Source organism: Drosophila melanogaster, chromosome 2L, assembly GCF_000001215.4.
Source record: "Drosophila melanogaster chromosome 2L".
NCBI lineage: Eukaryota > Metazoa > Arthropoda > Insecta > Diptera > Drosophilidae > Drosophila > Drosophila melanogaster.
Window position 1 is genome coordinate 19,291,382 of NT_033779.5, and position 17,620 is coordinate 19,309,001.

General features: G+C 44.2%; 2 protein-coding genes across 3 annotated transcripts; one reads left to right on the forward strand and one right to left on the reverse strand.

The window, feature by feature from the left end:
• Positions 1–6,963: 6,963 nt before the first annotated feature.
• On the reverse strand, positions 6,964–8,552 carry CG17564 (uncharacterized protein). Its single transcript, NM_136110.4, has 4 exons — positions 8,234–8,552; positions 7,607–8,061; positions 7,261–7,548; positions 6,964–7,206 (listed from the first exon to the last, which is right to left on the reverse strand). The coding sequence occupies exons 1-4, from the start codon at positions 8,344–8,346 to the stop codon at positions 7,055–7,057; spliced, it is 1,008 nt and encodes a 335-aa protein (NP_609954.1). The 5' UTR covers positions 8,347–8,552; the 3' UTR covers positions 6,964–7,054.
• Positions 8,553–8,873: 321 nt separating this feature from the next.
• CG10750 (uncharacterized protein) lies at positions 8,874–10,219 on the forward strand. 2 transcript variants are annotated; one of them, NM_001299155.1, is made up of 4 exons: positions 8,874–9,104; positions 9,167–9,621; positions 9,677–9,966; positions 10,021–10,219. In NM_001299155.1, the coding sequence occupies exons 1-4, from the start codon at positions 8,992–8,994 to the stop codon at positions 10,156–10,158; spliced, it is 996 nt and encodes a 331-aa protein (NP_001286084.1). In that variant the 5' UTR covers positions 8,874–8,991; the 3' UTR covers positions 10,159–10,219. The 2 variants fall into 2 exon arrangements, with proteins under 2 accessions (NP_001286084.1, NP_609955.1); NM_136111.3 differs by having other exon boundaries at positions 9,677–9,964; positions 10,019–10,219.
• Positions 10,220–17,620: the final 7,401 nt, after the last annotated feature.

The following is a 17,620-nucleotide window of genomic DNA, read 5'->3' on the forward strand; positions in this document are numbered from 1 at the left end:
TTTGGAAAAGTCTGAAGCGTGGAAAGTCCTCTTATGCAAGCTGAATAGCCTTGCGACTCAATGCGTTTAATAATTAACAGTATTCAAGCCATTAAAATGCCGCACTGCTTCAGAGTTGGCTTTATGGAAAATTAATACGCATTTTAAGGATTTAGCTCTAATAAGGTTAAATAAACCCTAGGTAAATATCAAGTTTCGAATAATGTTCTAATTCCTTCTAATTCCTCCTTGGCTGCACGCCCATGGGCAGTTGCATTATTGGCCGTGCGGACGGATGCTGCGCCTTTGTTTTCCTCTCTATATAGCAACTACGACGAGCCACTAGAGCAACAACAGAAACTACTACAGCAACTGTATTGCATTTGCAGGAGCAGTGCGAGCCGACAGCATTTCCTTTTTATGATGGCCGCATTTTAATTGAAACTGTTTTTGCAAATTTATGAAGCGCATAACTTTAAATGGCACTAAAGTTAATTTCAATGCGGTTGCCTCAGACAAAAGGGTCGACTTTTCAGTGTGTACACATGCGAGTATATACATTTACATATACATGTGCATTTATATACACGCCCGAAGGCGGTGGCTGCAGAGAAACGAGGGCGTGGCTGTGGTTTTCCCGCCTGTGCACACAGAGTCGAAATAAAGAGAACGGAAAGTGTACTTACTGGCCGACATAAGCTCAATGTTACGCAACAGAGCGCCGGGCACTCGTAACAGTGAGAAGTGCGTAGAAGGGCCGAATTTAAGGCTGTGGTTTCGAAACGGTGTCAAAATGCAATCAGAGTTCAACGACCCAATCTGGGACAGTTGAGCTGGGAAAATAAATGGCCTGTAAGTGTCAGTGGTTTGAAAATGAATTAAAGGACTTAACAACTGCCGCATTACTGAGCGCACGACAGGCACAATAATGAACAATATGAAATGAGTGCGGACTATTATTGCGGCAAAAATTAATGAATTTAAATGCTATTTTTATCGATGTAAAATTCATAATTACGCGGCCATTGTCAATGCACTTATTGCCTTACTTCACAGCATGTCCGACAACACAGCAGCAACAACTACAAATTTATCAACAAATTATTTATGAAGTGTTTACAAAGTGCGGGGTGGCTGGATACTGCATACTGGCTACTGGATGATGCATACCCCGCCTTCTGCTGCCCTAACCACCTTCCACTCAATTAGCAATCCCATTTGAGCTCACTGACCCAAAAGAGCGAAATTCAACTGACAGTTGATAAGCATTGTATATGGTAGGTAGAAAGTGGGCCCACCCACAACCCGCTTCACAACGACCATGCAGTGCACCGCCCAGTTCAGCCACATCAAATTGGCCTAAATGATAGCGCTTGTTGGCGGGAAGCAGAAATCAATTTGAAATATTGAAAACTCCAAATGCCCCACCAGCCGCAGAGGCACTTAGTCCGATCCACATAAATATATAGCATCCGCCTACTGTGCCATGCCGCGTCTAATTACCGTAATGAGTTTTGCGATTTGTGTATTTGCAGAATTTTCTTTTTTGTTCGGAAAACTGGGAAACTCCAGAACTTATGTCTATGGGTTCAAATTTGAAATTTATGAGCCGACGCCAGCAAACTTTTACCAACCAGCCAGCTGCCAAAGAAGTGTGGAGGTAACTCTACAACTTTTACTTAATGGGAAAGTGAATATTAAAGTGGCGCCTGATGAGTAGACCTAGGGTGTTAGTGTGTTTTTAATTTCAGGTACAATTTCGAAAAGTGTTTTATTGGAACATTATTCACTGAGTATAAATTTGAATGACATTAAGTAGTTTTAATAAAATGTTAATGAGAAACTGCCAAAAGTAGGGTAACGCGATAAATTAAAAACATGCCAGCTATGTAGTAAAAGGTTGAATGCTGTGTGATTTCAGATTCTTTAGGTTTCTGTAATAGTATAAAATTGTATATCACCCGATAGTCCGGGGTATAAATTAGCTCATCAGGACCCCTCGTACTAGTGTCGTTTTAATTAATGCTCACGTAAGATTGATTTGCGGAGTGATTTCCGAACTTTAGGCACTTCAACAGATCCCATCTCATGGCCAATTATTCGAGGAAAGCCACAGCCAGCTCAAATGCAAAGCCATTTAATGGCCCCCGGCTGTTCACGGTCCAAACTATTTTCCAATTATGCACAGCTTCCGCTGGTGGACACACACCTTTGTCAGGGCCCCATATCGTTGCCCTTTGGCTTGTCGTGGTGCCCACATCAAAGTCGTGGGGTTTGCGGCCTGTCCAAAGTGTCAGCAGGATATCATCTCCAGCGGAGGCGCCTCAAATGCTACCGACTTGGGCGTGTGAGTGGGCGGTGGGTTGTGGAGAGGGCTTATAATGCGTGTCGATAATATTGACAGGGTGTAATTTTGATTGCCACGCCCCGCCCTAATCAAGAGTGCCTGTGGAATCTGTCGTGTGACTAATTGCCGCTTAACGGCCAATCTGTTCGAGGGGCTTGATCTCTGGCTGGACATTTGGGCAATTTGCAAGCACTGAATAAATTCCAGGTGCGGAGTGCGCTGTACATTTCAAATGGGTTTTTAAATAAGGTCTAGTAATTGGTCAAAATCAAAATGTTTTCGAACTTCTCGGCTATTACGGTAACATCTGCTGTGGCTTTAATTGTATCAAAAACTTCCTTGTATTTAAGCTCGCATGTTAAGTTAACATTGTTAGAACCAACTTGAGAACCTTTGTTGTTGACCCACCCTGTTCCAAGCGGGATTAGGACTTGTTGTCTGCGGATCCCCAGCGTATTTTCCAGGGAATAAAATGCACAGACACCAAATTAATTTCCTGTGGTTGGCCCCAGTGGGAAAAGGCCACAATGGCCGGACAACGCTGCGTATGTGTAATGCGTCTCATGTTGCTACCTAGATGGGCAGCTCACCTAGGCCATGGCGAACAATATACAGCAGAGGCGTAATTAAATTCAGCCATTGTTGGATCTTGGAGATAGAGCACTAGCCGTAGTCCGGGCTGAGCCGAACTAAGCCGATTGGGTGCCGTTTCACCCAGCTGCAACGTGGCGTATACGCAACGATAGCTGAAATAATAGCATTAGCCGCCGCAGTAGCTGATTTTTATGCAACATTTTAATTAACTGCAATGTCGGAGACGAGATAAGTAAACTGCTTTTTAGACCCTTTCAGCTGAGTTCAGAGTTCTGTATTAGCCACGAAAGTTCTTCAACACGCTGCCAATAGTGAGTGCAATCTATGCCAGCAATTGACAAACTTATTAAAACTTTATCTTTATGCCACAATTGGGAATACATCAATACATCATCCGAAACATGGTTCATTTGCCTGGCCAAAATAAAAATGGCGAAAAGTCACAGAACATTAACTTGAACTATGACAAACTTTTGACTTTGACAAAGATGCCAGCAACCGAAAATCCACCCGGTTTCGAATCATCTTCCTCCGAGAAACCGAGAGCAGCTCGACTGCTCCGCAGGCGAGACTTTGCCAGCCAAAGTTTTTCAAAGCTATTTTTGACTGCGGTCAACTAAACACACACAAAGTAGATGGACCCAAAAGGAAGAGAAGGGAAAGGCAATGAAATGAAAGGAAGGGAAACCCCAAACAAAACTGTCGGCAAAGACGAACTTCATCTTGATGCGGTCGGATTCAATTAGATGTCGCCAGACCGAAACCGAAAAGGAAACCTTAACCGAGAACCTGGCTCAATTCAAGTTTTAAAGTTATATTCGGGCGGCCACAAGATAGTGACTGAAGAAAAACAGGGTATTCACTTTATATGTACAATAATAATATATAATCTAATCCTTGAATAAGACTATCTATTGTGGATTCCCTTTGTAAAGGATACGGAATGTCTTAATTAAAAAGACCTATTTCGATTCTCTTAGATCAGAGCTCTCGGAAAAAGTGTACCTACCCACCTCAAGAAAGGGTAAAAGGCGGCACGTAGAAAATAAAAGTCAAGTCGGTTTTGATTAGAAGGCGTTTCCAGCTCCATAAACCGGCAGGAGTCGGTACTGACGTGCCTGACTTAGACAGCGGTCAGTTTAGTGTAGGAAGACGGAAAAAACGCCCAAATTACATCCTCGACGGCCACTGTGCATTTTGCATTTTGCAGTTTTCAGTTTGCATTTTACATTTGCCCATTTGCATTTGCATGGCCGGTGCCACAAACTGGCCCGAGGCAACGTCATCGACATCGACATCGCCGTCGTGGCGCATTATTAAAGATGCATAGCTTGAAATATTCAATCAAGTAGACGGCGGTGGTGCGGCGGTTCAGGGGTTGTGGGGTTCGGTGGTCGGGTGGTTGGGTGGCTCAGTGGTTCGGGGGCGGATATGGAGCCACAAAATTGGCATCGCCATCGTCGGTGTGTTGATTTATGCAACATTGACGTTGACGCTGCAAAGTCACATTTGGCTGGTGGTCGAAAGCTGTTTGGGCTGGGCTCGAACTCAGCTCCGGCTTGGATTTGGTTCTGGTCTGGTCGGGTCGGGTATGGTCTGCTTTGGGCCACATAAGCAAATATTTTGTGGCTATGGTAGCCGGCTAGCTGGTATATTGTGTATGGCGCATATACACACATGTGTCTATACATCCTGCAGGCATTCAATTATATTGCATGTTGTATGATGTCCTACGCTGTATCGCACAGGAGTCCAGCTCGAATGGCTATTTCCAGTTCCACGCCACAAGGAGAAGGACGAGGAGTGGTCCCCAAGACTTCCCGAATGTCACCCGTGTACTGGAGATGGTGTGTGCGTGTGTAGCAGTTAATTTGTTATTCAAATTTGTGTGTTATATATTGTTATTACAATGGAAATCGTTGGTCAGGAGCAGCTCACTTGTTCTTGCCGACGGGCACAGCAAAGGTTAAGGCGACTTGGACAGGGTCAATAGTTTCGTTTGGCATTGAGGAGGTTGCCCGTTGGAGACCAGCAAATTGATGCTTTCTGGATTATTTATCATTAGTCTATAATGTTGTTGGGACTCGAAATAGGATTTTGGAAAGTATAGAAGTTGAATATGCAATATCATATAGAATTTTAAAAAGCCTTTATTGTTGGTATTGTTAATTCTAATTTGCAAGTGCATCAAATCGAAATGCATTCATATGCATATATTAGTCGCAAGTCTCATCTTTTCCCACTTATTTATGAGGTTTCTATCGCAAGAGAAATAAATTTTCAATTGATTTGAATGAAATCAAGTTGTGTGCTTAATCCTCAATTTATGCTATCTGTATTCATATAACAAGCATTTACCTAACAATCGGACCCATTAATTAGCTCCCCGGTCAAGTGGAGTTGGTGTCCCCAACTCCCCGATGTGCCATTCATTCACCTTGACACCTGGAAGAAAAAAAAAACGCCCGAGCGATGGAAACCCTAGAAGAGTTTAAGGGCCAACAACTATCGAGGATTAAGGCTTAACCGTCTGGTCAAGCGTCTGGCCGGTTCCTCCTCCTCCGAATCTGATTCTTTGGGCTCGGATGGGGTCTGCTCGGGTTGTCTGGTCGGGTAAACATCGAGGGGAATATGCGACTGCTAAGCGGATTAATTTAGTGACGTGCTGCTCAATGGGGAAGCAAACGGGTGGGGCAAATTGAAAATAGAAAGAAGTGGGAGCGAGGAACGTGCAACGATATCCAATCATAATTATAGAGTCCAACGCCTCGAGTCGATGAAATTTACACAACAAAAGGTGGCCGCGACATTTCCAGCTGTCAGCATTAATTAAAATGTTTCCATACATCACCTCGTCCGACTTCTTACACCTTCTTTTTTCGGCAATCCAATCCCGAAGACCCAAAGACCAGGCAGAGCGGAAATGTCACCAGCGGGCACCGGGAAACCAAAACACGACTAGAAGCCGACATGGCATAAAGATGTCAGAGAAACCGAGTGGGTTGGGGTATTAAAAACATATTCTGAATCGCATATGTGTATGGATGTTTTCAAACTTATTTCTGTCCGCAGGGCGTTTGTCATCCCGATAATTTGTGGTGCTGATTAATTTTTGCCACTCCTCGCACTGAAGAAGTGCAAACTTTTGGCAGAGCACAAATTCAAATGTTTAAGCCAATTATTTTGCCGGTCAAAGGGATTGTTTTTCTAGCATATGCATAATTAACACGATGACATCTAAAAACTGTTTTATCGAAATTGTTTTATGCATTTTCGCATCAATTATTGAAGTTGAATCTGTCAGTTAGCCGGCATTAAAGTTGCATTGCAGCAAAAGTGTTGAGCCCAAACCCAACTTGTGCATTTGCTGAAAAAGCGGAGGTCGTGTCAAGAGTTCGACAGGTTAAACGACGAATCGAGACTCCTGTCAATAAATAATTGAAAATCAGAGCCGCCGGCCGAATGGTCGACTATTGTTTTTTGTCACCGTCTCTTTTCGGTGGTAATTAAAAAAGTTTTTCCCTGCTGAAAAATAGCAAGAAAATTTTCAATTGACCAGAGAGCGGGTTTTTTTTTTTAGACCGGCTAATTGTCATGCAGAGCAGTGGTAAGAGGAACATTTCCCGGGCTGACGTAATTAAAAAGCCGTCAAGCGAAGTTGGCGCAGTTAGCGCTAAATGTCGTCCAGTTGATGCACAGACTCTGGAGCTTAAGTACTGGCCTTCCATCCCGCCTGCAGATCTCTAATTAAATAAGCAAGTGTCACATTTGTCTTGAGTGCCCGACAATTCGGTGACTTATGATGACTGCAGAGCAGGACGCGACGAAAGCCGCTCCAGGACCCCAATTCGGACCATCCACTTGGACGGAGGCATTGAGGAGCAGCGGAGAAGATTTATGAGGTAAAAGCAATTAGAAAGTGGCATTAACAACCGAATGCAGAGCTCAGCACAATTAACAATTGCCACAAGCTGCAGGAGCAGGCTAAGAGCAGCGAACCATCACACAAAGCACTTCTTTCTATAGAAACAAACAAACGTTTTAAAAGTTTCGCTTTTAATAAGCTTTTATAGTTGTAATAGCTGTGAGGTGTGCCTAGTCTTCCCTATGAACTCTTTGAATTTTGATATCCAATTAGCACAGCGACTTATCTCTGGCTTCCTCGTGCTTTATCGAGGGATCAGATGATTCGATTTCCTTTACAACGCCAGTTAATATTTCCACTTCGCCCATGATGGCATCCAACACCTTGTCCAAGTCGCCGCGAGCGGGAAACGAATGTACATCTAAAATAATAAAATGAATAAATTATTTAATAATAGCAAGATTTTTTGACTAACCTCTTCGCCGTAGAAGGATTCGGTGAAGGTTGGTAATCGCATCTATTGTGCGCTCCTTGTCCATGTAGTTGTTGTTGATGGCGTCCTTGGTCTTGGCCAGGATCTTCTCCCATCTGAGGCACTGCACTCTGGACTCGTTGTAGGATCGTTCCAGTTTGGCCAGATCGTTCTTTAGACCCAGCACAGTTAGAGCCGCATCATTTGTGATCTGCACCATACGCTGCCGCATGTTCTCGATGTCCTGGAGCTTTTGATGCTCCAACTTGTTGATCTCCACTTGAGCCAGCACTGTAGAACAAAAAAAAATTAATAACTTTATTTCATTTTATAAATTAGCAATGCTCACTCAGCGCATCACAGCGATCGGTGCAGTCCTTTGGCGAGACGAATATGTCGGATACCTTCACCACCTCGTCGAGCACCTTCTCGTAGGGCTGGAACTCCTGCACGGTGGCCTTGAGAGCCTCCCGAAAGGCCTTGAGTTCGCCGATCGAGTCCTTGAAGCTCTCAATGCCCTCGCCGAGCTCCTTATGGTTGAGCGTCTCCGCTTGGGCGGTCTTCTCGGCCACTCTCTTTTTGTCCGCGCAGTCCTTGATGAAGCTGTTCACCTCGATGAAGCGCCGCCTCAGCCGCTCCTGGATCTTGTACATGTTCCTCACCCGGGCGGAGTTCAGCTTGGTCTGCCGCTTGGCACTGGTCAGCATCTCCTCCTGCAGCTTGAGCATGGCTTCGTGCTCGCGGAGATTGTTCACATATATCAGTTCGATGGAGTCGCCGGCAGAGTCCGAGTTCGGTGGAATTCTACAGGAAGTTACGAATAGGTCAAATAATTGATACCAGATAGAGACATCCTTGCAACAGTAAATTACGAAGCTGTAAAATTTCTCAAAAATCTCAAACTGCACTACCAGGATCATTTTAGGATTGGGTACTTCTCTTTCAGCCTTTTTTCAGTGTGGGATTCACTACTTACACGAAGAATTTGTTCTGCTGCTTAGAGCTGATATAGTCCCCCACGGCATCCTCCGGCCGCAGGTCCAGATTTCCCAGAACATCGAGCTTCTTGGTGGGCTTCACGCGGGGCATCTTGGATCTCTTTGCCGAAAGTAAAAGCTCAAGTGTACGTTTTTGTTAGTTTTTTATATTTTTTTTTGCTTTGGTTACCGCGATACAGCGCGGATTGTGCGTTTTGTAGTAGTAGTTGTGTGTGCTGTGTGCTTACTTTTCAAAGTGTGTTATTGTTTTGTAATAAAAATTAACAAGACCTACTTGGAACATGTTTTTTATTTGGGTGACACATAAAAACAATTGGTTGCCAGGAGGTTCTTTTATTACCGTGGCAATGGTTGAGAAGGTGTAACCAGTTTTGTGTCATGGTAACTGCACAATTTGGTTTCTTTCGAAAAAACAAAATAGGAAGCTTCTTCGGCAAGCCGAACCTAATATACTCTTGATACTCGATGATGATTAATTTTTAATCAACAACTATAGAATTATGATATCTTTTCAATTGTTTTTACTTGATTTAACGACTGGTCGTACTTATGAAGGAAACGTCAGCAATTGCATAAATATCTGAATGTAGTAATAAAAAATGGTTTAATCCTTTTATCCTTGACTGTGCTGTCTGCCCATATACATGTAGAATTACTCATCACACATCGTTCTCCAATAGATATTCCCCCAATATATATCAATATATTTGAAAAGATTATATTTTAATAGGACAAGATGCCGCGACGTAAGCCCACCATTAAGACCGATGTGATCGGGGATCTGGACCTCAGTCCAGAGGTCGCCATCGATGACTATCGCGTCTCTCGCCAGCAGGACCAATTCTTCGTGTAAGCTAAAAGAGCAACTACAATATGTAAGTCATACTATTAATGAAACTTGGATGGTCTAGGAAACCGCCCAATTGGGATTCGGCCGGGGATAACATCGAGATGCTGTACATAGCCAATCTCCGGGAGTACGACGCCATGAAGCAGGTTCAGATCCAGCTACTCAAAGATGCCAAGCGGCAAGCCGCATTAAATGTGCAGCGCATTCGCAAGATGTACAAGATTCAGGAGCGCCTGCGCAAACGCTTCGTCGAGGTGAATGGATTCATCAAGGATTGTGCGGACAAAAAGCGCAGTGCGGATAAGTCGATTCGCGAGGAGACCGTTCTCCACGCGGAGGTCACCAAGGAGATAGACGAGTTCAAGACCTCCATTGCCGAACTGAGCACCTTTCGCAATGCGCTCAAGGCCACGGTGGCTCAGTTTCAGCCATACGAGAGGGTCCTGGAGGAGGTAGTCGAGGTGTCGGACATCTTCATCTCAACGAAAGACTGCATCGATCGATGTGACGCTCTAAGTGGGTTCTCCACACCTCCTGTAATTTCCATTCTAAATTTGTTTTTGTTGTGCAGTGTTGGCCCAGGTGGAGATCAATAAGCTGGAGAGCCAGAAACTCAACGAGATCGAGGAGATGCGCCTGCGAATGGTTCAGATCACCAGCGAGGCGGCCTTGACCGTTTTGGGCCTCAAAAACGATCTGGCCCGTTTGGATCGTTCCTATGTCAGCTCGCGGGCCACTTGCCTCAAGTGGGAAAAGATACTAAGTGCCTGCAAGGACACCACGTCGCTCTACAACCTGGACAAGGAGCGCATGTTTGATGGCATTCAAATCCTGTACCGCATGCTCTGCAAACGTCGAGGTATGTCCTTGAAATCCTTTGACTCTAGCTGATGTACCAACTCCACCCCCGCAGACATTGTTCCCAGCTACCACAGCTATGAGATCGACAAAATCATGAGCTTCATCATGCGCGAAATAAGTCTTCTTTCATCGGTCCTCCAGGAATTGGAGTCCAATAAGGGCGATAAAGTCGGCGCTGGACGTATGTGCTAGTCGGAAAATATAATATTTTTCATGGAGCATAAATAAATAAATAAATGATTTTAAATCCTTTAATTAATGGAACGAAGTTCAAATAGCTTTTACTAATTTCCGTTTGGGTTATTTTTACTGCAAATATTTAAAAAAAATTCAGCCGAATCAGAGATTAGAAGGGTTGTAGCGAAGGAATAAATGTACGACTTGATTTATGAGCTCCAAACTGTTTAGGGTTTTTTGTTTGAACCGAGAGGCCTTACATCCTTTCAGATTTACTCTCATTCCTAAGAACTTAAATGGGCGCTCCACCTTCAGCTTTATGGCACCCATAACATTTGTCTAACCCCAAAACCTTGCCAGCCCTCCCAAAAAAAAAAAAAAAAAAAAAAAAAACTAGAGAACCCACAACATTCGGTTGGGCATTGTTGTTCCGTGCCCAAAAGAAAATCAAATGGAATCCGATAAAAAGGAAATGCATTCGAGGACTGAGATACCAGAGGCTGGGCAACTTTCAAGTGGCACACGAACTTCAAATCAGGGAAGGACAAAGCGATGGGCAAGAAAATAAAGTTGGCAAATCGAATCTGCGACATCTTTCCATTCAATTGCCAATTGGATTCTATGGCCCGGGGATAATCTAACTTAAGCACAGATAATTCTTTTATGCGAACATTTTGATTTCTGTCCTCGCATTTACAACAACGTTGGCTCGAATGGAACTACCAACTAATTTTTGTGCCCGAGAACCGTTGCCACGCCCCCGCTCCAGCTCCACCTACCGCCCACACGTACGCCCACCCAGGGCATTGAGTTGAGTCGCCAGCGGAGGCGTGGCACTTGTCTCTTATTCAATTTGCTTTATTTGATTTGCGATTTTTGCTGATATCAGCCCGAAGGAAAACTCCCAGGACTACCGACAGGACACTCGACGATATACGTAGCCTAAAAATCAAATCAAACGGAAAGCAAACTAAAATGCACAGACATTTATTTCGAGCAAGAATAAAAAACAAAAAGCAATGGTAAGACGAAGCGATCGAAATCGAAGTAGTTCGGCAAAATAAACATTTGGTTTATTTAAATGGACCGTATGGATGGGCCACAAGTTGGCCCGCAAGTTGGCCCACAGCGCCCGGCAGTCATTTTTTGTACATTTCGGATTTTACTTTTGAGTGCGACAGCAATTACATTAAATTGCTTGGCGGCATGGGGCTGGCTCTTAGTAAAATCATGCAAACACTTTAGATTTGTTGCCTGCAATTTAAATAATTGAGTAACGCATTCTATGCCCGCTTAGATTTGAGTTTTTGAAGTGCCTGTCATTAAAATGAATCTTTTAGATAAATGAGCAGCCGCCGCCTTCTCCGAATTTTATCATCGCAGATACCAATTCATTCTGTCCTGTTCATATGAACAATAAAGCCTAATGGCATTCCCAGCTAATCCCTTAATTGCATTACAATTAACTGTCTGCGAATTAAATAATATTGCCAGCAATGCGGTGTAGGTGAAACGAGGCCACGCTGATGCGAGGGTTGCTTGAGCATTTCTTGAAATACTTTCAGTTTCGAAATTGAGCTTTAGAATTGTTTATCACAGTTGTTGTCCCAATTACTTCGAACTTTGCAGATAAACTATGCGCTTTGAATGTCAAACTGCAATGTGATGTAGAATTTGCACATGAAATGGGGCAAAGCATATTTCAGACTCCCATTTTTACACATTTTGCAGAACTAGTTTGAGCAGACCCTTTGAATTTCTTCCTTCCAATTTAAACTTGAACCTCCTCTCAAAATGCAATACATTTATCTTCCCTATCATTTGAATTCTAACCAATTCTTTCCTTTAAAATTTAACAAATATATCTCTTAAAAGCAGACAACTATTAGCAAGGGAAAACTACCTTTCCGCCCCCGCAATTATCCTTTTCGTAAGTTCTGCAGCTTCTTGGCGCTTTTGCTGCCATTTGCTTTTTTCCCGCTTACTAGACGAAACACTTAATTTAACTTTACAAGTTCTTAATGTGACGGCCAGACAGAAAAGTTGGGCGGCGGAGGACGAATGGCTGCCCACTTGTATGGGACACTGGCGACAAATAGCAATTAGAGAAACAATGCCTGCAAAATGCACGACTGGCAGGCCGAAAGGAGCAGACGAAATAGGCGCAATTAAAGGACACTTTGCGAGGACAACTTGAAGCGAGGACTTTAAGTCGATGCGAGCACATCCTGCCGGTAGCTGCAATAAATGTCAAGCGATTATCCGGCACAACAATGGCAGGCTCAGCAGTCAAAGGAGCAACCAGTCGAAGAAGCCAGAAGGAGCTTGATTAATACTATAACACATGATTTATTATGCCTGTCAATCGGTGGAGGGGGGGGGGGTCCCTTTATGAAAGCTCGCCTCAGAGATTGAAACCGGAATCAGAGTCAGAATCGGAATCGGAATCAGAATAGGAATTGTCGTTGGAGTGTCGGAGATGGAGCTGGATTTACTGACGGAGTCGTCGTCGGGCGACGGGGCCTGTGATAAGATGGCAAATCGGCTTATGCCCTGGGACAACAACAATCGGCATCATCAATTCACTTGGCGACATTAATATCCTCTCTCAAAGGAAGCGGGAAGGGATCCAAAAGCTGTCGGCTGACATTTGTGACACCTGCATTGATTTGTCTTCCTTTTTTGTACCCCGTTGCCAAGCAATTCACGGGGTATGCTGTACTTGGAGATTGGAGCAACAGGCAAATATTTTGAGCTGGTAGGTATTCTGGAAATAACGAGTTATACTTAAACAGCTTTTCTCAAACTCAAATTTCTTGTCACCTTTATCAAATTAATCTTGAAGGAATGCAGTAGATTTTAAACCAGCTTGGGTTATTTGGTAACCTCCCTTAATTTGTAGGGTAACATTTATTCGTGAATTCGATTTGCTTGCCTTTAATGTGTCATCGGAGTTGGTGGGCGGAGATAAATGCCACCTGCCGCCCACAACTCACTTGACTGAGTACCTTTCATGTCTTACAAATGCCTTTTTTATGCGCTAATGTTACTGCGGCTTCTGGTGACTTTAAGTTACCGGAGCACCACCCAACCAGCCACCTGGCCACCCACCTGACCACCCGACCACCCCCTGAATGAGAGCCATTAGTGCCGGCTTCTAATGGCCCGACGACAAGGAGCTGCAATTAGAGCACACTCAAGCTGGGAGTCAACTATGGGATGGAGATGGGGCCGAAGGACTTTTCCTACCTCACATACACAGTTGATAATTTATTCATTTGCCGGCTGGAACGACAACAGTTATGGACCTCTGTGTTTGCCGAAAGTTAACCACACACATGCCAAGATGGAGGAGCTGCCTACCCTTAATGGCTTCATTAGAGATCAACCCCTGCGAGGAATACAAATACAAATCATCATACAGCACAAATCGCATTGAAAAATTTTAATTTCATTGGGCGTCGAAATCAACGGCTTAAATAGTTGTGCAAAATATGTGTTAAACATCTGCGGGATTGTTCCTTAAGTCCCATTGTTATCAGACCCTTGCTTAAGCCCTAACAATTTTCCAGGCCATTGTTCGATTTTAAAGACTCTCGGCACAACTGCTGGGAAATTGAAAACGGATGCGGAATTGGAATTGTAAATTTTACACTTATCCAAGCGGCATTTGTTCGCATTTTATTGGCTCGAATTGGGCTCGGCATATGCCCGTGTGTGATTCCGATTGTGTGCCCTCTGCTCCTTGATTACAATTTGCATAAAAATATCGTTCCAATCGAGAGCCCCGAGAATTATGTTGCACATTTATGGCCCTCGAATTCAGACTTTAAGGAAGCGAGCTCTTGTCTTTTATCGTTTTCCTTTGTTATCCGCCTGGAGGAGTCGGGGTCCACAAGGTAGTCTCTTCGAAAGGGTTTTAGATGGATGACAGCCGAAATTTATTACGCCTAATGATTGTCAGATGTGGATTAGCCTTTTTCAACCACCGGCTGGATGTTAAAGAAATCCTGGGGCTTAGGCCAATAATATCTTTTTATTTACAGTGCAGGATATGATACTATATTATGCACAATGATTAAAAACTCCACCGACTTGCTTTTAAAGCCCTCTTCTTTAAGTAGAATATCCGAGCAGAAAAGTTATCTTTTCTAAAGCACAAAAAAAATAGTTACTAAGTAAAATAAGTTTTCCTTTACGTAAAGTCTTAAAGCCATCACTTTACCACCTATTTAAGCTCCCCAAAAAAACGAGCTGTTATAAAATACCTGCTTCCTTTTACTGCAAGTCTAGGTCATGTCAGAGCCATAATCTTCCTAGATGGAAACGTAAAACCATCAAGCGCCACTCCAGAGAACCCAGGTCACCAGGTCTCCAAGGCTGCCCACTCCCACATCCCCAACCCGCATCCCGCACCCACAGCCAATCCTGCCACCATTCGTGGCGTGTAAATATTTATAAATATTGACAGCTTAAAGTGAAGTTTATAAGTGACACGAGGCAGACATCAGGCAAACCATCCCCCATCCCCTCCGCTGGTAGGAAAAAGGAAGCTTTTTAGGTAACGACAACAACAACACTTGTGGTCAAACTTGAAAGCCTCTTTGATGGTTTTGCTCCTCCCGATTCCCAGGGTTTGGGTAATGAAGTTCGCCACTCGAGCTGTCAGAGTGGGTGCGATGGGTATGGATAGGAATAGGGATGGATGGGTGGATGGACGGATAGCTGGATGGATAGAGAGGGTCGGTGACTCGGTGAAAATATTGACAAAGCAATTTGCCTGTCAGACAATTAAGTGCTTAATTGTATGAATGTGTGGCCCGTGGCGGGATGCTTACCCTTATAGGAACATAGGAATGAGTGCTTCTTAAGAACCCGAAACCGGAAGTTGCTTAGGATTAAATCCACTGAGTTGAGCATACGACAACCCCTCCGGATGATAAACCAATCCAAAGTGACGTGGGATTTATGAGACAGATTCTGTTCTATCTCCAGACAAGTGAAGCAATAATCACAGAGCCATAAATCTCAAGAGCCCTCAGTGGCAAACGAGTGCCAGCAGAGGCGGTAATTTTTAATATAATTCAGCATTCAGATTTGGCTACAGCTTCCCAGCTCTAGCTCCATCTCGAGATATGGCCGGAATGTCGGGCGACCGACCCTTCCTGACACTTTGTCACAAGGCGAAACAACGAGTCGAGTGGTATGCAAAAATACTCGTATATATCAAGTGTATTATGGCAGGCCAGGCGGAAGGGGCAGAACCAGGCAGCATCTGGGGGGAAGTGTCCAGGCTCAAGGACCCCGATTTGCATAGAACAGGGGGAATTCGCACTGGCAGATAAGCAAAGTGTGGCAGTGAAAGTGGACTTAGTGCACTTAGCTTAACCGGCACTAAGTGGACTGCATCGCGTAGCCAGATAGCTGCATTAGATCCCATCAGAACGCCATTCAGCTGGGCCAGAAAAGTGTAATCAAGTCGAAAGACTTACAAAAACACAAAACTCGTCGCCAAACTGGGTCAGGCAAATAAAAAGTGAGCTGAAGAAGCGGCATCCTCCTCACATGTGGGCCAGGCATTCGCATTCGCATTCACATTCACCCAGCTTTCCATTCAACAGCTTTTCCTCTCGCTTTACAAATTGTCGCCATTTACCGGCGCTGAGCACCCAAAGGTCCTTCACTGAAAGTAAACCTGGATAAATGTACTACCCCGAACCAAAGGGTCTCACATTTGCATCTTTACATCTGCTCAATTCAACTAGCTGCTGATTTATGTCCTACAATTGACATGAGATTTTTCGGTTGCTGCCTGTCCGACGAGCTTCGCCTTTAAGTCAGGTGGCTTTAAGACACCTATATATCTGCCACCCAGTTCGCACCTCGATCCGGGCGAACCACAGACCACAGAAACCACAAGCTATGCATAGACCAGGGCATTCCAAAAACTTAATTACCGCCTGGTCAGCAGCTTCTTATTGGGGGAGTTAGATGAGTGGGGCAGCTGGGAGCTTGATGCTTGGGATCCATGGACCTGATTGGCCCCTTTACACCTCATAAAGAGCCACTCAAACTGACGGCAGGCGGTGGGGATAGAGGCCCTGTCAAAGTGACCACAATAATAAACGCAATTTTAGCAGAAATCCAATTAAGTGCCGAGCCATATGAGCCGAGACGTCTCTCCAAGAAAGTTTGCCATTTGGCGAAACAAGAAATTCGTCAAAAATGTGGCACCTAGAAGATGGAATACACTAACCACGAAGTAATGAAACAACATCTCAAAAGTAGATACCTCATAATCGAAACTAAAATGTACCTACTTTCAAATCAAAGTGCTTAAATCAAAGGTAAGTGAATTCTCAAATATGTGCTCTGTATTTGGTCGAGGAATCGAAATACCCTTTGCTATGGTATCCCCACTGCGACCGACCGGTCAACAACTTTCGCCAGTCCCCGAAGCAACAGCCTCATTGATGTAGTCTCCGATGGCAATGACGATGATTATTATAACCACGATGCGATGATAGTGATAGTCAGTGGATAGTTTGACCACTCTCGGCGACTGTCTGGCATTTATTGCGTTCTCTGATAAAAATTGCAATTATTTAGCCAAAACGCTGGTGGCGGGCGGGAGGGCAAGTCCCTCGAAGACTCTCGAAGGAGGCTGACTTGGCAGAGTGGACAACATGACAAAGTCGTCTGTAATTTATTTCCACTTGGGCAGTGTTTACTTAGCCTGGCCAAAAGGATGGCTCGAATGCCGGGAGTGGGGCTCAAAGTAAACAGGCAGCAAGCAATTTTGGGATTGTCATTGATGTGGCCGGAGGACATGGACGGATGATCGGAGCTGGGCTGGTGATGTGACTACCATGTGGGCGTCCATTGGAACTGCGCCTAATGAAGTGCATGCAAATCCATTGATGTGAGAACCTAGGACCGGCGCCTTCTAATGAGTCCAACTTTGTGGCTAAGAGGTGTGGCATCTGGCCCAAGTTTTATTGCAGCCCAGCTCCCTTCAGATACTTGCAAAGTGCAGTGCTGAGTGTTCAACTTTGCTACTTCAAGAGTAACCAAGAGGTGGCTCCTTAGCTCTCCCTTCCCCATTTGCATATACACTTAGGAAAAGGAACTTGCAACCTAAGTGAAGTTGACCAGGTTTAAACATCTTGGCCTTAACTTTAAACCACACCTATTCCCAAATATATACTATTCTTAAAGCAAAAATCACAAAAATGTCCTTAGTTTCCTGATATTCATTAACTTAAATTCTTAATTCCCAATTTACTTTTGTTCAAGTGCATTTGGCTTGGCCAATGTGCTGCCGTTTGCCGTTTTGATGTTGATAAATGATGTTGCATTTTCATTTGGGAAATTTGTTGCCAAAGAAAAGTCACTGATTGACTAACACGATGAGGAGCCGTGCTGGAGATCTGGAGAGCTGGAGGCAGACAAGTGGCTGCTTGTCAGCAAAGCGTTT